Source organism: Phalaenopsis equestris, unplaced genomic scaffold (assembly GCF_001263595.1).
Source record: "Phalaenopsis equestris unplaced genomic scaffold, ASM126359v1 Scaffold000206, whole genome shotgun sequence".
In the NCBI taxonomy this organism is placed as follows: domain Eukaryota; kingdom Viridiplantae; phylum Streptophyta; class Magnoliopsida; order Asparagales; family Orchidaceae; genus Phalaenopsis; species Phalaenopsis equestris.
Window position 1 is genome coordinate 666,020 of NW_018164648.1, and position 26,017 is coordinate 692,036.

The 26,017-nt window shown below is 34.5% G+C and overlaps 1 protein-coding gene across 4 annotated transcripts in view; it reads right to left on the minus strand.

Annotated features, from left to right (window-relative positions):
* Positions 1-2,671: 2,671 nt before the first annotated feature.
* Positions 2,672-26,017, minus strand: part of LOC110023039 (aspartic proteinase-like protein 2) — a 74,920-nt gene continuing 51,574 nt past the window's right edge. The window contains exons 8-11 of one of the 4 annotated variants that reach the window (XR_002293838.1): positions 19,830-19,905; positions 7,665-7,736; positions 6,215-6,593; positions 2,672-3,151 (exon numbers count right to left, since the gene is read on the minus strand). Coding sequence is in view for 2 of the 4 variants with exons in the window: in XM_020722250.1 (XP_020577909.1) it covers positions 6,445-6,593; positions 7,665-7,736; positions 19,830-19,905 (297 nt within the window). In the remaining 2 variants the exon portion in view is untranslated. Of the gene's footprint in view, positions 3,152-5,939; positions 6,594-7,664; positions 7,737-19,829; positions 19,906-20,116; positions 20,197-26,017 lie in introns of those variants that run through there. The other 3 variants (XM_020722250.1, XM_020722251.1, XR_002293839.1) reach the window with 3 other exon arrangements.

The window sequence follows — 26,017 nt, forward strand, 5'->3', positions numbered from 1 at the left end:
AAACTGACTGTATGTTTGTTTGTTTTTTTAGTTTTGAAATAGTTGTGCTGCAGCTGTTTCTGAACAAATGATTTTTCTACCTCTGTACTATAGTGTTGTTTATAACATAGTTGTTCATACTAGCACATTACATACTTGAAAGTAAATATCTAATTCGAGCATTACAAAATAAGAAAAGACAACTCACTAAATAGTGAATAACACGAAAATTAAAATAAAAAAAACAGTTAGAATAACAATTAATAATATTGTAATATTATTTTAAAATGCACTTGGTTTATGTCACGAGATAATGCGTCTTTCAAGGAAACTCTCGTTGCCCGATCACTATCTGCGGCAGAATCCTCCAACCCATCCACCCACCTAAAAAAGTCACAACATTCTGCTCTTCTCCTCAGACAGCTGTAAAACTGTCTTTCGTAGCTATGTGGCTGTCGCGAAGTAAGCAAAAAACATTTTAGTCCGCAGTAGCAGTACAATGCTCTGGAGGTACTGGAATTCCTCGAGCTCATTTTTCCTGAAGGCTTAAAATGACAAAACACGTACCTTTAGATGCAACATTATTGAAAATGAATAATAGAAGTAATTACTTAAAGTTTTATGCAGTTGTGATGTCTCAGAGAATACAATATATAAACTAAAGAATCTGTCACTACAAGAAGACAACATACATTATAAAAAAAGGGTTTTTTGTTATCTTTTAATACCGAGCTCGTGTATGTCACATATGCATATCACCGAATAAGTCCATCCAAAAGAACCTTAAAAACCATAACATTGAAAAATGAGAGGAACTCAGTTGTCTTCATTGGAATTTCACATGCAGCAAAACCAATAGCGACATATAGGTAATCCAGAAGAATTCTTAAGGTCGAATGTCTTATTATAGACCTCCGAAACAAAAAAAAAACATGCAATAAAAATTAATATTACATATTATATTCACGGTTATCTCTTCGGCCATCAAAGTGGGAAGGAATGCATGTATAAAATTTGTAAAAAAAATTGAGATTCAAAATATATATTAGTTGTATAAAAGTACTGATACAACAAACAGTAAATATTTTCACAACACATTACAACTTAAGTAGCGACAAAAACATATATTCCCTCAATATGACCTTCAACTATATCATTTGCGATTCGTTTTTCAACTCTATCATCTCGCTTACACCTTCACTATTCTCGGTGCAATCTTAGGCAAATGAATTTCGACATGTGATAAAGATTGTCCAAGATGATATTCATATGCTTCAACAATGACATGTGATTGATCTTCACAAGCCCTGTTAAAGTCAATGTTGTTGTGTGATGGATGTCGCATAATGTAGTAGTGCAGAGTCATCATGGTGATCACAATATGCACTAATTAGGGAAACAAATATGTAAGCATATTATGAAGTATGACTCATTTCTTCTTCCACACTTCAAATATCATTTCAATGACACCGCTTAAGAATGAGTATCTCTTGTTGAACATATTTTTCCTACCCCAGTGACTTGGCTAGCTCTATTGAAGTCAAAAATGTGATATTTGGTATCTAAAAAATGTTTGATATACCCTCTTTGTAACAGATATTAAATATTGAACAAATAATATTTATTTGACATAGATAAAATGGTTAGTACTGTAGTGAAAACAATATCTGACTACTTGAGACGCAAGCAAATATGTAGGTGGATGAGCAAAGTTGTATTTCTTAATTCTTCTGGCAACTTTAAATATGCAACTGTCTTGTGCACCGCCCTCCCAACCAGCTGTAACAAAAGTGAAACACATGTTGGAGTCACATATTGACATGACATTGTGTGGGTGATTCACATCCCCCAATGAATGCAATCTTTTCATTATTCGAAGTACAAACATTCACGCGTGTTTCATCGATCGCTCTAATACAATTCTAAAGAATTTAACAAGGGTAGGTAAATTATTGTATTCATTTGAGATGTGGAAGTAATGGATAAATAGATTTACTTGAAAATATGACATATACAACGGGTCATCTGAAATCTCTATGGGAGATTTCAGTTGATTTGATAATTTGTGCTGAAAGACTGGCTAGAGCATTCAACGCAACTTAAAAATATTTAATGATTGTTTCAGATGAGTGTTGGAATCGTTTTATGACTCATCTCATAGATTTATTCTGTAATAAAATGTAGAGGGTTATTGCTAGCACTTCTCTTATTGTCATCATTGAAGAGCCTTGAAGTCCATTATGACTATGTAGTTCATCAAGCAGATCCATAAATATAGACATTATCATACAGAACATGTCACTGAATCTTATAGGGTGTCCTTATAGTAACTCTCCAACCCATTTATCACAAATATAAGTGAATGTCATGCAGGGAGTTCGATCAGAGTATGAGTTGTAGTATTCATACAGCAAAACTACTGTCATCACAATATTTCTTTTCAGACTCTCTCGTTGTGAGTCCATGCTAAAAAGCACTTTGTTCAGGTAATATGTGTGAATAAGACAACGTTAAAAGAACATCTAAAATCTGATAACAGAGTATAATGAGAAGAAATAAATACGGAACAACATATATATTGTTCGTGCTATAAAGAAAAATATCCAAACCAAATATCCCATGAAACAAACGAAAAAAAAAAAAATAAAGCCACTAAAAAATAACTCCAGAAAATCAATTGTCCATAAATAAACGTAAATAGTCGACCTGACAGTCATTGGGCATCTTGATAAATATTTGTATGCGAGTCGGGTCCTCCGACAACTTTAAGGAGTTCAAATACAACTTATCCCGATAAACTTCAGGATGTCTCCAGAACTCAGAGAAAGTCGTCTATGGAGGTATCATTTAAAGTATCAGCCTGAATTGTGCACACATCCACCAATTTTACTACTTGGCTTTTGACGAAAGCAACACCTTTTTTTTCTTTTTCTCCACCCTAAGACGCTTTTAACGGCATGTAGACTTTAGCTCCTTTTGGTTTAGGTTGGGGCCTTCAGCGGACCCACTTACCTTCGGTCTCCAAGTCCACTTGTATGGTTGCAAGCCAATGCTCACTTGGGGTGAACATATGTGTGCTCATTGCAACAACCCCACTAAACATATGGTCCAACTTTGCCTCTAGGTCAGGTACAATACCACTAAATTTGAATTGCTTGGCGGCTGACACTACCTGCAACATACGTGTAAGTTTATCACTTCAAACAGCTTAGTAGGATAAAGTAAGGAAAAACAAGTTTTCAATGGATAGGAAATTACCTCAAATTTCTGAGTACACCATTCCTTCGAAGCATAAATAGTTCGTTTGATTGGATCCTAACCCAAGCCCGTGGATCCCCGTTTTAGTTTCTTGCATAATTTTTAGTTTTTCAACTGATCTCACTTGCTCTTAAATTGCAACCTATCGCACTCCCTCTCATTTCATTAAACTTCTTTATAATAATTTGCCACCCTTCGTTGTTAAAATAGAGGGTGGGTTTATTTCCTAACTCAACATCTTTAAGACACAAATCACAAAATATGAGTGTGACTTCCCTATCCAACATAGTTGATGAACCGACTTCTTTAGTCTTAACCATTGTGTTACTAACAAAGAAAAGAAAAAACATTAATATTTTAAATCAACCAGAGAATAGACCTTAGCCACCACCCAACCCCAGTACATCCACAACCACCCCCCCACCCCAACACAACTACCACCCAACCCCTAGCACATCCATCAACCCCAACACATCCACCAGCTCACCCCCAGCAGAGCCACCACCCACCCTAACACAACCACCACCCAACCCCCAGCACATCCACCACCCCACCCTTAGTACAACCACCACGCAACCCCCAGCACATCCAACAACACTCCCTAGCACAACCACCAGCTCACCCCCAGCAGAGCCACCACCCACCCCAACACAACCACCACCCAACCGCCAACACATCCACCACCCCACCCTTAGCACAACCACCACCCACCCCAGCACATCCACCACCCAACCCCTAGCACATCCAACAACACTCCCTAGCACAACCACCACCCAACACCCACATTCACCACCCAACACCCACAACCACCAAAAGAGCTACTCAAAAAGACCCTCAAGAGGATTAAAATGAAAAATTATTACAAATGCTCTGAACAAGATGAAATTATAAAGAGGCCATTTTGGGCTAAAAATCTTTAGAATGCCCAGAACCACAACTAAAAATCTTTAGAATGCCCACAACCACAACCACAATGAACCACAACTCCTTCCCATATTTCATTTGAAGCAATTACATACATGTCACCTCAATGAACCACAACCACAACCCCAACCCATATTTCGTTTGAGGCAAATTAATACCCACTCCACACACCCAAAACCACCATACACACACCCACAACCACAGCATACAAAGCACCCAATCACAACCCAACACAACACACACCATACTCATACCCAACCAACAACCACCATACACATACCCACAACCCACATCACACACAACCACACACCCACCCACAACCACAACACAACACCCAACCACAACCCCACACAACACACACACCCACAACCACCACACACACACTCACAGCCACAACACACGGCACCCAACCATAACCCACAGCCCACATCTTAATGAGGTCTCCCCTTATTTATCAATTCAATGCAATTACATACAGGCCACTCGAAACATTACCATCTACAAATGAAGCATCCTCTTTCATCCATTTTTCAATTTATAGTTGAATTATAAAAGAAAAAACAGTGTAGCATTGAATAGATGCAAATGCAAAAAGGCAACCCGAAAGAATACTATGAACAAACCAAGCACACTTTTACATCCAATTTTAAAATTGTCCCACAAATATCTTAGGATTTGATGAAATCTCATCCAATAATTTTCATTAGAGGCAATGATATACAGAGCACCCGAAAACTTGTTATCTACGAATGAACGCCCTATGCAAATGAGTATATGAAACCTTGCTATCAGCAAATCAAGCACACACTTTCACCCATTCTCCAAATTACATCCAAAAATAAAAAAATCACATAAAGAAACTAATCGAAAAACCGCATACAAAATACAATTCCATCGAAAAATTTCAACAAATTACATATAGAAAGACATTTCATCGAAAATTACTTACAGAGCACAGTAGTAACTAGAGGTCGGAAGGAGGAGAAAGTGGTGAAAGTCACCGCTAATCACAAGATAGGAGCATTCGACGGAGAGAGGCAAGCGAGAAGTAACCTAGGGCAGAACAGGGGTCCAACGAAGAATGAAGGGCATGCGGGTAATAAGCAGGGGTAAGAACGCGGGCCTCAAGTTCAAGCTCACGACCACATTTATTATGCACTAAACAAATGCCTCGGCGGCATTTTCAAAACGCAAATGCACTAAGTAAGCTGCACCAAACGGGGCTTCAGATATGATGTGATGTGCACGTAAACTGCCCCTACAGTGAGACTCCAATCGTAATATTTTATTGATGACGGCCCAAAATAATGTATTTTTTATCTCCAATGATCATGAATACCAATTACCATCTTTCATTGCATGTTTTGCGGTGCAAGAAAAATTACGGTGAGGCAATAAAAATAAGCATTTATGTACATACAACAAAATTGTTATATATTTACATATCCAACACCTAAATTTTCATATTTACATATCACATCAAAAATACTACTATCATTAACTTTCTAAAAGTGAAATACATTTTCATGCTTAGGCTTTTAATACTAAGGTGTTAGTGAACACTGACTTTAGGTGTTAGTAAACATCTAACATTAGGTGTTAGATATTTAAATGCATAAGAACTGTGGGGTATGTATATAGATTTCCCTAAAAGTCATAATACTCATCAAAAAATCAACAAATATGTTTTCTACGTTAATGTTTAGGTTAAAGTTTTCGGTGAATAAAACACATTAGACTCTACAAATCCCAAAGAACAAAATTCATAGGCACACAAATCTCGCAGAATCCATCAGATGTTAAACATCTTTTTTGTTACAAATATTAGGCACGGCACTTCAAATCCAAGGGGCATAATCCAGTACAGATACTAGCTAACTTTCAGAACACAAATAACAAAAATAAAGATGAATTAGAAAATCGAATTTAGACTATAAATGTTTACATTGGGCTTTAGCCAATATAGATAGCACAATTGAAACCACATAAATGAATGAGTACATACCATTATAAATATAAATAATAAACTATCGCCTATTACCGAATCACTTACCTTCAGAGCTCCCTCACAAGGAAGAAGAAATAAAACTGCATCTCTTCTTCAGAAATCCACCATCAAAAGAATAATTGGCGTATTATAATAAATGAACAGGGCCCTTGTGGAAAATCTGCACAACTGAGCAACAATTTCTTCTGAGCTGGGCCTCAAGAATGAGCATACAAATTGCTTTATATCAGAAAACAATAAACAAATGCTGTTATTGGTCATTTCTCTCTGCTGGTTCAAAGTACTAGATTAATTATCATGAAAGTTGCCATTAGGAATGCGATGAATCCTCTGATCTCCAGTAGGGTGGCGGAGGATAAATTGTGAGCATCGACGGCGTACAATGCTGTTGTTACGTCGTCTTGAATCTTGATGCTGGATGAGCCTGTAATAAGTGAAGATGAGATGAAGTTAGTAGATCAAATTGTGAATGATTTTCATCAGATATTTATCAATGAATACTAAGAAATTATTAATTCTTATAATGTTAAGCTAAACCCTAAACAAATAAAAATAACATGACCTGCATAATTTTATTTCCCATAAGCAGAACTGTAGAAAAAGAATTATATTTTCTGGATGAGAGTTCAGCTATACAAGGGAAGGATATAGGTTTACAATGCAATGTGGTAGTAATCTCGTGAGTAAAGTGGCTTCTCCACATAAGGGTTTATTCCTTCCACTAATAAATGAAGAGAAAAATACAGAATTCTGACTCAGACAGCAGGAAACTCGGTTCCTAGAAAGTAATCAGAAAGGTATCCGAAGGAATTGAATTAAGGGTTTTTAGGGTTTAGGGTTTAGGGTTTAGGGTTTAGGGAATCAGTCTTCTTAAAAATGATTATATTCCAAAACAGTACACAACTTCAATAACAGAACAAACAGTTACAATTTTGAATGGAACCAATGACCGACAAACATACATAACAAAAGTATTTATGAAAATTTACATGCATTGCGTAGCACACATATCTTGTGTATTTACTTATCTCACACCTAAACTTTCAAATTTACATAGCATTTTGTTGTTTTAAATCTTATTTCACTTTCAAAAGATGGTAATAGCGCTATTTTTTATGTGATATTAAGGATTTGAGTGTTGTGTGTGTAAATATGAAGGTTAGGTGTGACATATGTAAATACATAAGAGTTGAGTGCTATATATGTGAATGCCCCAAGTATTTATCCATGTAGAACACCACATCAGAAGCAAATAGGTATTTGTTTATGCAAAGCAACAGAACAGGGCAAATATGCATAGAAGACAGAACTTGTGGAGTGTTAAATGCCCAGCAGAGAGAAATCAAGAGGAGCAAAGGCAAATTTGTAATTAAGGTCTACAACAGAGAGATTATTAGAAAAGAAGATGCGGCTATCATTCTTCTTAAATTTGATTTTTTTTTTTCAAGAATACAAATAAAAACATTCAATCTAATGTGGCTTCCATGATTCTTACAGTCATACTCGGTCCAACCAACAACTTGATTCTCAAGATCGTAAACAACTAACTTGTTTGCCAAGACCATATCTGCAAAAAAAAATAAATGCAAACTTAGAAATAAAAACAAACGTGTCTGATCATGAAAGATATAACCAACTTCTATATCAAACACTAAAAGATACAAACGGGGCAAAATATAATTTTAAAATATCATGAACATTAAGACCTACGAAAATAAATAGAAAGATGCAAGAATATGTACAGAAATTGAAAATACCTCTGAATGTTTACATGATTTTGATGGGACAAGTATAATTCAAAAAGGCATCGTCCATTACCACAAGGATTGAATTGGTTTGCAGAGAGAATGGAAATTTCTATGTCAAAATAATGTTGAATTCATCATACTTTGTACTGCTAGCATTATTGATAAAGGATGTATTAGAGTCTAGGATTTTCTAATGCAAACTTAGGATAAGATGCACTACAAAACAAGTCAAAATCAAAATTCACAAGCCACCAACGCATGGCAAAACTTGGCCACATTTGATGAAAAATCAGAAAATGTGTGCTGGTCAAATAATATTCCAAAAATTGCAAAAATCAGAAATTCAAGAGGAATATAAGAACAACCAAGATTTCATGCAGTAATCAAGATATACATTGCAAAAACAAAACCAGTGTATTGCAGTCTTAACAAAATCTTAACCAAGAAAACAAAAACCAATAACAAAGTACGTAGATGTAAGAAAAAAAAGCGTTCAAGGAAATCACATTTAAAAATACAAAAGTAAGTTTTGAAGAAACCTGGAATTGTATTATGCATAAACTGATCATTACATTTTTAGAAACCAATTTATAATGAAAAACATAACCCAACTAAAATATTCTCATAATTCCAAAAATCTAATTAATCTAACTATAAATCCGGTTTCATCTGGCACAGAATTAAATCTCAGTTACGGTAGAGTTTTAGGTATAGAAGGAAAGCCAGACCAGGAGTTATGTGACAGCAATGGCAAACCATGTTATGCACAGGATTCAAACCGAGAGCAGCAAAAGAATTAAAACATGTTCTGCACAAGTTTAAATGGAAGCAATAGCAAATCACTAGCAACAAGGATTCAAATTCGGTAATGGAGTCAACTCACTGACTCAATGGGAATTGTAACAGTAACTCTTCAAAACTGGCTTGGCAAAAACAAGGAGAAAAAGATCTAAAGAACTCCCAATACAAAACAGCAAAAAAGCAACAAACCAAACACCAACTACATAACACATGGCAGAATCAATAGCCGTCCTCAGTGCTCGACTCAATCTACAGTTTCTTAATAGTATGAATATGATGAGCATGCTTACGCCATCATAGCTGATGTAAACCAAAGCAGAGAAACAAAAACATGGAACTCAAAACATTATTGTACGGACGCTCACATTCTACATTTTTTATGAATAAACTTTTACATTCCTATCAATTGGAAATAGCTGTGAACCAAAGAGTTTTTATCATAGTAGGGTTGTACCAAAGATCGATATTAAGCTGCTCTATATTTGTATTGGTCATGCAGATGTTTTTAAAATTCGAAGTAGCTAAAAAAAACAAGTATTTACTTTTTCCATCATTGATTTTTCCTTTAAGCTGCTTGAAATCTTACTCATTCAAAATTTATACTGAATGAAAGATAATGGAAACTCTCTCTCTAGAGCAGGAGAGAGAGATGGAGAGAGAGAGAGAGGTAATAGCCTTAAGAATTTCACAAAGCCTACCTAACACAATACATAGATGAGATGAGGTAAGAAACCTATCACATCAAGATCTTAGCAGTGTATAATGATCTTAACCATCAAAAGCATAAGGTACCTGCATAAGGCAACAAAAACTTTTATTGACTTGTTTTTTTCCCTTTTATTTTAAACAAGATGCTTTGCAAATATTTATATGTTTACCTTTCCTTATTTAGTTCTACCCATCGATACCAATGTCTATAAATGTGTATAATCCTAGTCTCAATTAAGCAAAGAAAGTAAAAACTATACATATTTATATTGCTCACTCACATCTTTCTCATTTACATGTCTCACACAATTCTTTTAATCATATACTACTAATCTTGTAAACATTACGAAAGTAGTACCTAGTTAAAAATCATCTTTCAAAAAAGCCACTCAAGTTTTATTCCGTTAAAATTTTTGTACGTAGTTTATTAACCCTAGCCATCTTCCCATTCCAAACCCTAGCCATCTTCCCATTCCAAACCCATGTTGTTCCCATACATTCCCATTCCAAACCCTAGCCATCTTCCCATTCCAACCCCATGTTGCTTCAAACCAACATCGAACCACCAGCTGGGTCCACAAGCCAATTGTTCACCCATTGAATCACCATGATATAGGCAATGGAACAATTAGCTGCTAACCAAACCGCCTCTAGATCTCCTCCAACCATCAAGCATTCATCGGTCATACATATTATCAAACCACAACTAATGATTAGTTTTAACTTTTAAAAAAATAATTTGTTAAGATTACAAAGAGTTAGACATTCACCGCAAATCTACGATAAAGATTAACCTAATCATGTCAACTTAAAACGGAGAAAATATGGACGTTACCCATGCAAATATGAAATTTATGATGTGAAATATATACATAGAAAGATTTTGATTGCACACATGCAATTACTCCTTAAAATAATAGAACTTCTCCGTGAAAACAATTTACAAGGCTATCCCTCAAACAAATCACAAAACCTAGTAAAGTACCTAAGATCCCGAGACAACCTATCAGGCCTACAATAGTGCAACATTAAACAAAATGACATTCAAATGTAATTTGTTTCTTTATATACTTGCTCTAGTATTTTGAGGAACAAAGCCAACCATAATCATTTGATTATACATTGGATTATCAACTCCTTTCATTGTTGTTTGTATGATATTAGATAATGGCCATTCAAATAATTACAACTACAAAGTATAGATTTGGCGAAAACGTCATTCTGACAAATCAACCTGGTTGAATAAATGTCAATTTTTTTATTCTTGTACAAATCAAATTTTGCCACGTCATTTGTTTTGTCACAGATGCTAAACCTGAAGTTTTGTAAGAAGGTTATTTCATTTTTTTACTTAAAAGGTTTGAAGTCCTTTTAGTAAGTACTAAAGGCCATACTTATACAAAGGATGGTGTCTTCGAGAAATATGAAATCATTGTAATATGGAATTACTATAAAATATTGAGCTCCTCCCTAGTATATATATCCACTCCTTTTCTGACGCGAAAGCGTCTCCTGCGTGATGCGGGTCGAGGAATAGGGATTGCGCCCCGCATGCGGTCAGTTCAGATTTTCTCCCATCCGAGAAGTCTATCGGACCTCTTGGATCACACCTAGATATCATCTTATTATATATTTGTATTCCTGATGGTTTAGGTTTAGTTTTTTATGTGTTTTGTTTAGGACAACCACCGGTGTCCGTTTTTCTCCCTTCATTGGATGATGCTACAACTTATCTCTCACCTGAAATTGTGATTATCTTCCTTATCCCCTACCACATCCTCCCCACATCACTCCCAGCTGCCCTCCATTGCTGCATCCACCCTCGAACTGCGGCCATTGTTGTTCTCCCTACAGTTCCTTGTTGTCCAGCCCTCGTGCGCTAGGACTGGCCTCCTTTGGTTGTCTTGCAGTTCCACGCAATCCTAGCCAATGCCACCGTCATTCCCGCTTGTTGCTACCACTCGGAAACAACTGCTCCAAGCTGTTTTATGGATATATTTGATTCACATTTTGTCTCTGAGATATAAAGCAACTCATCCACTTGAGCATTCTCACCTTAACAACACTTGACCTCATTTTATGCTTCTCTTTTACAGGCCAACATCCCGCACCATAACATTCTGCACCATAACGCATTGCAGGTCTCACCACCATTTTATAAAATTATCCTTTAACTCTAAGCGGTACTTTTCTATCACACAATAGGCTAGATGCATTCCTCCACTTCAACAATCCAACTTCAATTCTACTAATAGCATCCCAATCAATAGTACCGTCACTTTTGAAAAATAGAACTAGATATCTAAGAAGTTCACTCCTTTTAATGACTTCATCACAGATTGTCCCTCCACTAGATCTACTAATGCTAAAATTACATTACATGTATTCAGTTTTAGATCTACTCAAACAAAAGCATTTAGACTCTAAAGTTGACTTTCATAATTCAAATTTTTCCTAAACTCACACTAATCTTATCCACAAGAAGGATCAACAGTAAAAAGCACAAACCAAGGTACATCCTCCTACAACTGTCCAATAAAAACATCCATAACTAAAGCGAAATAATATGGGCTTAAAATCGATCCCTGACGTAATCCAAATGAAATGGAAAAATACTTAGTCAATCATCCTTTGTTCAAAAACAAGTAACAACTCTAGTATACAAATATTTAATAATTTGAATATAAGCAATATCGATACAATTTTTTTCTAAAATTCTCCAAATTAATTCTCTTGAAATCTTATAATAAGCTTTTTCAAAATCAACAAAAATCATATATAGATCCTCCTTACTCTTTCTGTGCTTCTTCATCAAACTACTGAATAAATATATAGCTTCCATGATAGACTTGTCGAGCATGAATCGAAACTAATTTTGAAAAATTTTTGTATCACAACATAACCTATGTTCAATTAATCTTTCCTATAATTTTAATGTATGACACATAAACATATTTTTCTATAATTTGCACTCTTGTGCATCACCTTTATTCTTTAAAATACTAACCAATAGATCATTTCTCCACTCAACAAACAACTTTTTAATTTTTAAAATAATATTAAAAAACTTAGTGAGCCAAGAAATTCTCAGATCTCCTAAACATTTCCACGCTTCTATTGAAATATTATCAGGCCCTACTATTTTTCACACATCTTTTTCTTTAAACCCTTGTCAACTTACGTTCTACTAATGTGATTGTAGAAACAAAAAATTTTGTTATAATTTACTATCTTAAAATCACTAAAATCAATCATATTTTCATAATCTTAATTGAAAAATTTATCAAAATATCTTACCCACTTATGTTGAATATTATCATCTAAGAAAAACTTGTTTTATTTTCATCATTAATCACTTTACTTAAACTAAATATTTATTTTTTATTACTTTGTTTGGCTAGTTTATACATAAATCTGTCATCATTTTTAGTATTTAATTTATTATAAAAAAAAACTAAAAACAAAATTCTTAATATCACAAATTATTCTCTTAAATACTCTACGGGCCCCTTATATTTTTCTAATTCTCCAAGCTTTTATATATAAACCAATTTTATAATACAATTTCTTATTTTTTTATCTTTTCTTACGCATTATTATTCCACCATCAACTATTTTTATTCATAAGAGTTTTTTTTTTCTTTTGAATCTCCAAACATAGTTTTTACAACTTGCTTAATAGTAATTATTTTATCCCACGTAGTATTAGCATATTCATGAACATTCCAAATATTAAAATTTTGAAGTTCACTCATAAAAATAATTTTATGTATCTTTTAAGTGCATCATATCTAATTATATGATAATATTTCATTATATCTTTCATCTTTCAACCCTTGATCTTAAAATTCAAAACTAATAATCGATGTTAAGTACTTAAATTTTTGCTTAAAATGACCTTACAATCTTTACAATCAGGAAGATCTATTTTTCTTATAAGAAAATAATAATTTATGTTTTATTAAATTCATTATTATAAGGGATAACACATTTATCTCTTTTCTTAAATAAAGTATCAACAATAACAAAAATCATAAACTAAAATAAAATTCCATATAGCTCTATCTTCACCATTAGTCACACTAAAATCATAGTCATAAAAAATACTTCTAAAATCTTTTACCACTCTACCAGCATGTCCATTTAAATCTTCTCCAATAAAAAATCTTTCTTCAAAAGGTTAGTAATATTTCTAGGTCATTAAAAAATACTTCTAAAATCTTTTACCACTCTACCAACATGTCAATTTAAATCTTCTCCAATAAAAAATATTTCTTCAAAAGGTTAGTAATATTTCTAGGTCATTCCCAAATTTTTTTTAGCATTTATTCAAACATATGTGAGGAACATAATTACTTATAACATTAAGAATGTTAATATCAATAACAATCTTTAGAGTTATAATTCTATCTCAAATTCAATTAATTTATACAACACTATCTTCCAAACTCTTATCAGCTATACACATGCATCATTTCTAATACGACTTATATCTTAATATCAAAGTTTGAAACCTAAGCTATCAATATTCTTAGCATATTCTCTAAACCATTCAGTTTCTTGAATGCAGCACTATCAATTTGATATTAGATTAAAATCTTAGCTTCATCAACACTATTGCGACTCCATCCAACTCACACTCCCTCTTGTGTATCACATGTACCAAATCTCGAATTCAATCTCACCGACAACCTCACATTATTCCAACACAATCACAATCCTCACCTATAATTGCAAACACCTTGTGCAAACTGCAACCTCACAACTTCTCCAACACAATCACAATCCACACCTATAACTGCAAACACCTTGCGCAAACCAAGATCACAACTTAATCCTTATGACATTTTACTCGAACCACGCACACCCCTCGCAATCAAATTAATATTATGTGCTTTCCAGTTTAGTCCAACACTATAATGTTATTCCTTATAACTTGCAACTATCCAAGTCGCATTTTGCATCATACACATACGCATGCCTATGCATGCCCAACCATGTGCCTAAATTCCTTCAATTGTGTCAATTTCACACTTATTTCCATTGTTTGTGCAATTGTTTGTGCATCATGTGTGTCCCTATGTGTGTCGCATTCCACAAATTACAAGTTTGGGTAGTCACGTTCGCATGCAGGACCCTTTGTTGTTTGCATCACTTCATACATCAGCTTACTATGCATCGCCACTTAGTTGCATGTTCTACTACATATTCATCACCGGATCATCTTTTCAAGCAACTTGTTATCCACAATTTTGAACAAAATCATTAATCACTCTTCACTTCACCCCAGCAAACCATTGTGACAGCCATGCCATCATTATAATGATAAACACGGATATCCTAAGCATGCATTACATACTCCCGATCATAATCCTTCTGATGAACATTAAGAGGTACCATTCATTCTTATCAAGATACTTGAGACTCGTATTCCATAAAACATCAAGAAGACCATTATAGGGTTCGTATCATAGATTTCATTGATAATACCATTATCCTGTCATCCTCGAAATCATGATATTGCTATATCATATCACAATCTTACATATCGTAGTCAACAATATCAAAATCATGACCAACAACATCATTATGTCCATGCCCACTTTTATCTCTGGTATGTTATAAATCAAAAGCCGAATCACTTTGATATATCTTCTTCTAAATATCACTAGACCTCTAATCAACTTAAGCCTCATGCTAAAATATCCAATGCCACATTAGATTGTTGCCGCAACAGAATAAAAATGCTCAAATTAATTCACAATCCAGCTACTCAAATCTCCACTTTACCAATCCAATTACCCCCACCTCCTTGTATGATAATATGGTATATCATCAGTTTGACTATGTGTCTAAGAATAAGGTTGGGCATGTCAAGTGCTTGTACATGAGAGTATCCAAGAAATCAAAGATGCATCGGATTCTACAAACTCTTCTACTTTTGTTACTCCCCAGCATTTACAAATGGACATACATGTTATTTCACAGCTTTATATACTTTTGCCCGCCCCATTACACCTTGAATTTGAGCTTTCATTATTTCCACAATTATACTGTCGCATAAGAGCTTAAACAATAAATCATAACATATGGAGCTTAAACTCTATACTAACTACCAAGAAGGTTACACATGATGCTCCTCAATTCCCGACAATAATACTTTCTTCACTCATACATATTGGTTTCATACTGCCCCCATTGTCTCAGTCATATTGTCATGATATTCTCGCTCAAATTAATGATTTGCTTCAAAAACTACATCAATATATGAGGCCAAAGATCCCATATCATTTCATATGCAGTCAATTTCTTATTAATGCTACTATTTGTGCCCCAGTTCTACCACCATCATATCCACCGTGTCTCTACAAAGATTAGTTTCTTTCAACCTAAGATGACGGGCACCCTTGATTAAAGAGACTTGAAATGTTCGGCGCCCGGACACGGACAAAAGCACAACATCCTTCAACACGTATCGAACACGACCCAAAGTGTTTGATTTAAATTATACTAAAAATAAAAGAAACACCGTATCGAACATTCATTTCACTTTTTTTAGTGAATTAAAATTAAAAAAATAAACTGTAAGCAAATTTGTTCAATTTTTGTATTAAAATTTTCTTTTAAAAAGTTTTCGTGTAGGCCATAAGCTAAACAATTATTTATCGACATCTTATTTTTTAAATTAATGTTATTATAATTCTTATTTTCTCGTGTACTACTATAGCAGTTTGTTTATTTACTATATATATATACATATATATATATATAAAGAGAGGGAGAGAGGGAGAGAAAGAGAGATATGAAGAAGGGATAGGGAGCGTCGTAGCAGGTTCGTTGCCACCCTAGCTGTCGCACGAAGCCTCGTCGTGCTCGAAGAAAAAGGGAAGGGAAGCGTCGTAGCAGGTTCGTCGCTGCCCTATGCACAAAGCTTCAGCTTCACATAGCATTGCCTTATTCCTCTCCTTCGATCCCGACTCGTCCGACCAGGTGAAAGACTTCGGTCATCGCAAAAGCCGCACGCAACGTTTCATCAGCTTCGGCGTAGATTACACCCGCAGTCTGCTCCTTCATCCTCTTCTTCGCCACAACAGCTCCTCTATTTGACAACGCCTCCCCCTGCGGCATCCTTTCTCCATTTTTTGTCTTCTGCTTCGATGGCTATTGTTCCTCGCTCGAATCAGTAACTAGGCAAAGAATCTTTTCTTGAGGTTCTTTGTAAGGGTCTAGACTCTGAGAAGGCTGTCGAGCATGTGGTGTTTTCTCAGATCTATCATGATTCTGTTGAAGGGAAAGACGATTGTACGTCTATTAAGAGGGCCTATAGGAAGGGAGGTAAGGTTGCTCTTACATTTTCAGACCTCGAAGTCTCTACTCTGGTTGAAAAATGAAAATTCACACTCATTGGGAAATTTCAGTTGGGGCACTCCAAAATGGAGATTATTCACAAAGCTTTTGAGGATCCAAAACTTGTAGGACAATGGAAGATGGGTCTTTGATGGGATACATTTGATGATACATTTGACAACATACGAAGACTATGCTAGGAATTTTTCTAGGAAATTCCTCACCATTGAAGGAAAAAACTATGAAGTTGCTCAAGTAGTCTCCTGAATTTGATCCTAATCAAGAACCACCTACAGTACCAATGTGGTATAAGTTGCCTCGGCTTAAGTTGCATCTTTTCAACCATCAAATCCTTTATTCCATTGGGGTCATGCTGGGAGACTTAGATGTACCCGCTTTTAATCGCACTTTTATTCCATTGGGGTCATGCTGGGAGACTTAGATGTACCCACTTTTAATCTCACCGGGTCTTCTGTTATCAGGATCCTTGTAGAGAGGGATATCACTTTACCTGATATTGAATAAACTTGGCTTGGCACTACACATGATAGGTACTGGCAACCAATTGTCATGGAACAAAGATCATATTTTTTCACCCATTGTAAGATGTTTGGACACACTTAAAAAATGTTTCAAACTCCATCCTAATTTGAGACCCCAACCTCAAGTATCTCACCTAACTACTCAAGAAGCACCCATTCCACCTGCTGAAATGGTGGAAATTGCAACTAGAGAGGATATTGTCACTGATTTTGCCCCAGAGGAGCACCCCTCACTACCTCAGCCCCCTCAAGTTGCTGAAAACGAGGATACTCTCATTTTTGTGCAAAATAATGCTCCATATGCTATGGAAACAATTATTGCTGATGTTGAGGGCCCTCATACCTTGGCAGAGTGCCAAGTTCAAGGTTTGCAACAGGTAGAAGCTGATTCCATTGATGAACAACTCAGTGATAAGTTGGGGCAACCCTCGGAAGATGATTGACAAGTTTACAAAACTAGGAAGAAGAAAAAGGACTAAAAGAACTCAGGAATTTAAAGGAGGATGCTTTGCTAGTTTTGGGTGGAAGCCCTCATCACAGTTTGGTGTTCTCCCTCTCTACAACTACAAAGAGAGGAAAGCCCGCTCATCATGATTAAGCTCTCCGGTGGATTTCTGTCCCAAACATGAAGCCTCCTCCCGAGAAGCCCGCGGACCATTTTTATCTTTTTATAGAATTTGTCTAGTTTTTTTTTTTTTTTTTTTTTTGGGCCCGGGGGGGGGTATATTTGTACTTTTGGTTACTTTTTTGAGTCTTGTATGCCTTTTGAGTGGGATCTTAGCACCCACTCACTAAAATCATTGTATTTTCTTCCTATCAATGAAAATTTTATTTTGGCAAATATATATATATATATATATCTTTTTTATTATAATGTTATGTCTAACACATGTCAATGTCACATATTTTCAATAATATAAGTGTCTCGTGTCTATGTCGTGTATGTATCCTCGTCTGCTAATCTGCATATTTTCAATAATATAAGTGTCTCGTGTCTATGTGTATTTATCCTCGTCTGCTAATCTATGCAACATAGCTTTCAACCCAAGTAAAATAATGCAATATCACCAAAATTTAATGAGCCTTGGTTTCCAAATTCTACTCAAAATTCATCTTAGTCACGTGTCCATTTAGCTTTAACATATATTTAAATAATTTTTTAATTATGTAATAACATATTATTTCTTACCTTATTGGTTAGAGGTAGCTTTAATAAATATTGAAGATTCTAGTTCATATAAATGTTACTTTGGGTTTATGAAAGTTATTGAAGAGTGGAATGAATATTAAATGTTAAAATTCCCTATCCTCTCCTCTCTTCTTCTACTTCTATTGCTGTCTTCCACTATCTCCCTCCTTGAATTCCTTCTCATGTCTTCTCTAACAATTATTATGCATTAATGCGTAACATCATCATGGCATGCTTTCTACCAATTATTTGGTATTAGGTGTATTACACAACTTGACTACCACATCGTAGTTAGAGTAACATCAATATTAAATTCTACTATATTCACCATCATCACGTTGAGTAAGGATGTAAATGAATCAAGCGTTCTACAAGCTACTCATGAGTCGATTTGACTAGAGCATGCTCATGATTATTTGATTAATTAATAAAACAGGCTGCAAAACTTTTTATAAATGTACAAGCTTAAAAAACTTATTGCTCCATTCATTTATAATCATGAATCCTTTAAAACTCGTAAACAAACCTGGTAAGAAAATCGATTAAAACTTGAGTGAGGCATAATATAATAATCTATATTAACCATCAAATGCAAAAATGAGCTCCATGGTAATGTAGATGGATTTGGTTGTAAAAAAATCATTTTTTTTCCTTCATATCAATTGGAAGTTCATTCCATTTTTCCTCACACCTGTCTAAATCACTAGGCCAATAAAACAACTTTTTAGCCCGACATTATTTAAATATTTAAAATAACACCATTTATATAGTTTAAAGCACACATTTTAGCACTAAGACTAGCTGCATCATCTTATGACCTTGTAACTCATGCGGAACCTTGAATAGTATTTTAAAAAGATTAAACTAATTCTCAAGTTTAAAAAATTTATTAAGCTAACATTTATAATTTAAACTAAGTAATCTCAACTCGATAAGGCATATTTATTATTTCAAACAAAATGTTCATTTAAATCTCAGCAAGCTCGCCAAAATAAGAAAAATGAACTACTTGTCTATAAGCTTAATAATCCCAATAAGTGTTGAACTCAAGCTTTAAACAACCATGATACTAAACAAACCAAGCTTGAAAGCAATCATAAAGGCTCAAATAAAGCTCGAGCCGAGCTCAAAAAAGTTTTGAACAAAAGAGCTTAAGGAGAAACACCAGCTCAGCTCGGCTCAATTCGGTTCATTTGTAGCCCTAATTTTAAGCCTCTAAGCAATTAGTTTTCCACGTTCCCACATTATTATGAGGCTGTGAATACAAAGCAGTTACCAAATAATTAAAAACAAAATGAAAACATGACAGAGAAAGCCACTCGTACCTCCTAAAAGAATCATATCTTTCCCATCTTTTGACTGTAATGCACTGTTTTGGAAACCAGCACACCAATAATTCCTCTAGTAAAAAGCAACCATAAAATTGATTAAAAATAATATGACAAATGGATCCCATAAAAGTTGAAGGTTAGACTGCAGTGGCTGATCAATTGGCTAAACAAAAGATGCAATGCAAAAAATGCAAGCAAAACTTTTTTATGATCAAGTTTTGTGCACTGCCATGGGATGAACATGTAATCAAACCTAATTTAATCTTTATTTAACAACATACCTGCAAAGTAAATATAATTGTATTAGCTGCATTCACTTTGTAGGACTTTTTGTTTGCTGGGAAAATGCTTAGCAGCAAAACTAGATAGAATTAACTAATAAGGACCTTGATAAAACACCTTAAATTACATTTCTACAAAAACAACATTTAACATAGCAGAAGATTTCCCAATTAAAAAATACAGTAATTAAAAACATGAGATAAATTAATAATTTGTCAAGCTACTTAAATGTTAAAAGGACAAAAAAGTTTGGTTCATATGGAAAGCTGGATTACAAGAGTCAAGATTGTCCATGAATCAAACGAAACAAAAAGGAAAATTTTTAAATATCTAAAAATGTGGCAAATATTAACACATTGTAAGTATCTTTTTCTACCTAAAGAAGAATACTGGCTTCCTTATTGATTCTCAAGGATATACCTAAATTTTAAGATTCTAGAAACATTTCATCCATAACTGTTTGGAATTACGAAATTTGCGATTTAGAAAGACTCATTAAGCATATTATGGAAAGAAATTGTGGTACAATCTCAGATCATTATCAATGGAATGAAAAAGACTTGGTAATATCGTACCTTCATCAAATAGATTACCATTATCAGCATCTTACATTAATTACATAAATGAGCATGTTCCTATAATAGTACAAATTCACCAACATTATAACATTTCAGAATCATTTGTTGATACAGGAGTTAAACAAAACAACAACGGAATAATAATATTATTGCTGAAATTCAAATAGGAACTTACAAACAACCAAATGGAATAGAAAATAACAACAACAACACGACACAGACACAATGACGGTGGTTTCCTGAAGGGGCGATGACTAGGTAGGTGGCTGAAAGGGATCACCTGGCAGCGGTTGGTGGCCGGAAGGTGGAAGGAAAGCTAGGCTTGGATGGTAGGTGGTGGCAGGGTGTTGGAAGGGTCGGGGAGGGAAGGCGGCTGGAAAGGGTTGGCAGCAAGGTGGGCAATGGCTGGATGAGATGGCAGCAAGGTGGGAGGGAAGGCGGCTGGAAAGGGTTGGCAGCAAGGTGGGCAGTGGCTGGATGAGATGACAGCAAGGTGGGAGGTGGTTGGCTGGTTGGCGGCTGTAAGAAAACAGAAAAGGGGCTGTTTTCCGGGTGGCTAAAGCAAACACGGCGACGGCGGCAGCGGAGGGACGGCTTTGGGAAGCAGGAAAACTGAACATACACACTACCTAAGAACGAGTTACAGCCGGAGTACTTTCTCGCCTATGGATACAACCCTGGAAGGGAAAAATCGAGATGTCAATGGCTGTCCTGTCAGAAAACCAAACAAAACTGAGTTTCAAACCCTAATACAACACATATATAAGAAAAGACTAAAAAGGAATGAAGGATAATAGAGAGGAAAGCATGAAAGAGGGAAAACATGACATTTCGGTCCATCTCACGTGCTCGGGGGAGTCGCAGTTCACGGCTTGCAACCCGCTTCCAAAGCGGGAGTGCTCCCGCATCATTTGTAGTCCAAGTTTCTAAGCTTCAACTTCTAGAATTTTTTTTTTTTATTGTGGTTGTTAGTTTGAACTATGTTTTGTTTTTTTTTTTTATGTGTCATATTTAGATAAGAACGTGGTTGTTAGTTTGAACTATGTTTTGTTTTTTTTTATGTGTCATATTTAGATAAGAACTGTTGCTCTTCAAAGACAACATATTTTTAAATTTCAATACTTATTCTAAAACCCCAACCTCTCCTTGATTTCTTCAGTAGCCAGTTTCCAACAATTGGCATAATGACAAAACAATGGATTCTCAATGCGTTCATATTCAATAGCCATGCCATGATCACACGTCCTCACCTTGCCCATGTCATTGAAAATTAACTATGATCCATCGTCACCACATCCATGCTGAAGTTTCATTGATGAGCCAATTCTCAACTTTACTAGAAGAAAGAGGTGGAAGTTCATCCACATTTGATGTTCATGTACATTCATGCACGAACTGTATTAGATAACTTCTGCGTGAACCGGAAATTCATCTTAACTAGATCTTCTAATTCTCATGATAGATGGAAAGATGGTCTTTCTAGCTTAAGGATGGAGCTTCCTGTTGATTGGAGGTAGAATCTGACCGCCATAGACTATTGCTAGATGGTACACGCCATCACTCTCTCCAATTGTTTCCCATTACCATGAAAAGGTGAAGAAGATGAAATGCAAACTTTTTTATAGCAGGAAGCCATAGTCTGGCCATCTATTTGCTATTGGGGAGATGGTCAGCCTAGTTAAGTTTTGTATGTAAAGCTACAATACGTTTGCTAGGCTACATTTGTGTGCCAGTATTTGTTGGATATGTACATCCAAATATCTCATGGAAATAGTTCATACCAAGTCAATCTTATTCAAGATAATTCATACCACGTCAACCCTATTCAAGATAATTCGGATGAGTAAAAAAATGGAAATGTGGGATATTTGTGAATTCACCCAAAGAAGTTACTGATCCAACTAGAGCAACAAAACTTTTGCTTCGGTCATCACACTAGTCTCAACTTTACTTAGCCTGTAGTCTCTTCTCAAAAAGAAATTCTTCTTATTCTTCTATTGTTTGCACCGATTTTCTTTTCTTTCCACCTTGAAGATGACATGAACCATTTCTTCTTTTGGAATATCTATCTTAATCTCTAGGATACTAATCATTTTGAAAGAAACAAGTTGTAGACCCAAGTGGAGGAAGAAGATGAAGAATTTGAGCAACGCTCAAATGAGATAGGCATATGATAGGGCTAACGTGTACAAAAAAGACAAATTAAAGTCACAATCAATGCAAAATATCATCATGAAAATATATCACATATTTATTGTTATTTTATATAGAACAAAAAATTTTATTAATTCTGTTTTTCTGTTTTTCTTTTTTTCTAAGTACAAAAGATAAAAGAGAATTGGAGAGTTACAACTACATCAAACTAACTTAAAAACACAATTCAAGCTTCGTAAGTTCGATTCACGAAGCCTTGGCTAAATCATAATGTAGAACTGGTGAACACATCAAAACCATCATGGACTCGCCAAGACCATGATGAACTCACCGAGACTGACATGAACTGGCCAAGACCATCAAGAACATCTCAATTTTACAATGAACTCACCAGAACATATTAAGCTCAAAGCTTATCAGAGCTTAATAACTCAATCTCAGAAGCAACTTGTCAGCATTCGTACAAACCAATTGGTGTCTACTTAATAATAAGTAGGTGAAAACTAATGAAGGCTTCTGCAACTCATCACTTTAAAATATTAAAGCTACAGGCCTCATGTATTTTTCAGCAAGTAACTAAGAAATCTTACAATGTAAATTTTCTTATTCATATAGCTCAAAATATAACATTTACTATAGAGTTGAACGTTGATCCAAATCTACAAGTGGAGGTCAAGAGGACAGCCTAAGAGAAGGATGTTTTTTTCGTACTCAGGCCTTGTTTCTGTTATTTTAGTACAATCTGAGAAATTCTCACTCTAGATTCTCTCTATTCCCCTTTTCTTTCTCTGATTTTGTTCTCTATGTTTTGTTGATCTTCTAAATAAAAATCTAATATTATTTACAGACAATTTGAATCCAGCAGTATATTAGGCATCGTCATCATTGAATTGATTCAAACCATGACACCAAGATGTCAACTTCTGCAACAATCAAATATGACGATTTTTGCCTAGCCTAACCACAAGGTCAAAAAAAAAAAGTCATAAAGCTGGCCATGAAGAAGATTCATGTAGCAAAACAAATCAATTTTAATCATTAACATATTGAGGAATCATGGATAAATCTCAGAACAAAGATATAGTAGATATAGTAATATTAAGTTTTTCATGTCATGATAAAAGCCAAGTTCAATTATTAGAAGATTTGACGAGACCATCAAGATCCAATATTGATGTACCATATTTTTCTTTCGAAAATGGCTGAGGGATCCCATAAAATTATAAAAAATTTTATTTTCACATAGTTAGAAGATTTGACGAGACCATCAAGATCCAATATTTATGTACCATATTTTTCTTTCAAAAATGGCTGAGGGATCCCATAAAATTATGAAAATTTTTATTTTCACATAATAAACACTGTCATTGCCAGTCCCAAACCAGGATGTGAAAAGTTGAGCGTTGTGTTAGGTAGTCGATAGCAAGCGTAAAATTTATCGACAAAATAATGACATGAATCCTTTTAATCATTGTGTAAATGCGAGATCGTCTCTTAGAAGCGACGCGCTGTATAGCCTGAATACAGTGAAAAGTGTGCAAGGGCCGCTACACCGGCGCCAGGGTGTAGTGTCAAATAAACAAGGGTTCCAACATTATGGATGAATGCGGGTAAAGAAGTTAGTTCATAAAACTAATGAAACTAATATTAGGATAGGATCTTGGAATATGGTTACTCTCAATGATAAATTAATGGAACTAGTTAATATTATGATTACTAAAAAGATTAATATCATATGTATTCAAGAAACTAAATGGGTTGGAGAAAACACTAAGGAGATTGATAACTTAGGCTTTAAACTTTGGTATTTTGGTAAGAGTAGCATTAGAAATGGTGTTGGTATAATTATAGATAAGATTTTGAAAGATAATGTTCTAAAAATTAATATAGTTGTAGATAGAATTATAACCCTTAAGATTATCATTGATACTAAATTTTTAATATTATAAGTGCTTATGCTCCTTAAATAGGCTTAGATATAGGGTCTAAAGATAAATTCTGGAATGACTTGGAAGACTAATACAAATGATACCTCTTGACGAAAGAATTTTTATTGGAAGAGATTTAAATGAACATGCTGGTAGAGTGGTAGAAGATTTCAGAAATATTCATGGTGGCTACGGTTTAGAGTGACTAATGAAGAAAGTAGAACTATTTTAGATTTTGCTTTAACGAATGAGTTTGTTATTAATAATATTTTATTCAAGAAAAGTGATGAGCATCTTATTTCTCATAAGAATTGATCTAATAAAACACAAATTGATTATTTTCTTATAAGAAGAAGAGATCGTCGAGATTGTAAGGTCATTCCAAGTGAGGATCTAAGTACCCAACATTGTTTATTAGTTCTAGATTTTAAGATAAAGAGTTATAAAATAAAGAATATTAAGACTCATCATTGTAGAATTAGATGGAGGAACCTAAAAGACACAAAAAAAATATTTTTATGAGTAAAATTCGAGATTTCAAAATTTGAGATGTTTATGATGAAGCAAATGCTATGTGAAAAAAAGTAACAAACATTATTAAACTTGTAGCAAAAAATGTACTTGGAGAATCAAAAGAAAAAATTTGTATTAAAAAAACAATTTGTGGTGGAATAATAATGTGCACGAAAAAATAAAATATAAGAAGTTATATTATAAAAATTGGTTTAAATGTAAAAGCATGGAGAACTGAGAAAAATATCAAACGGCCCACATAGAGTCTAAAAGAACAATCTGCGACGCTAAAAATTCTGCTTTTAATGGTCTTTATAATAGCTTAAATACTAAGGAGGGTGAAAAATATATGTATAAACTATGTATAAACTAGCCAAACTGTATAAACTAGCCAAACAAAGAGAAAAAAAAGGTAAAGATTTAACTCAAGTAAAGAGTATTAAAAATGAAACTCAAAAGGTATTTTTCTTAAAAAAAGATATTCAACACAAATTGTGAGTTATTTTGATAAATTTTTTAATGATGTTTCCGAAAATATGATCAACCTTAGTGATTTTAATATAATCGACCTTAGTGATTTTAATAGCATTAATAAAAATAAAATGTTTCATTTTACGGTCGCATTAGTAAAAAAAAGTTGAGGATGGTTTAAAGAAAACCAAGGGTGGAAAGTCTGTAGGACCGGGTGGAAAGTCTGTAGGATCTGATGATATCCCAAGTTGAAGTG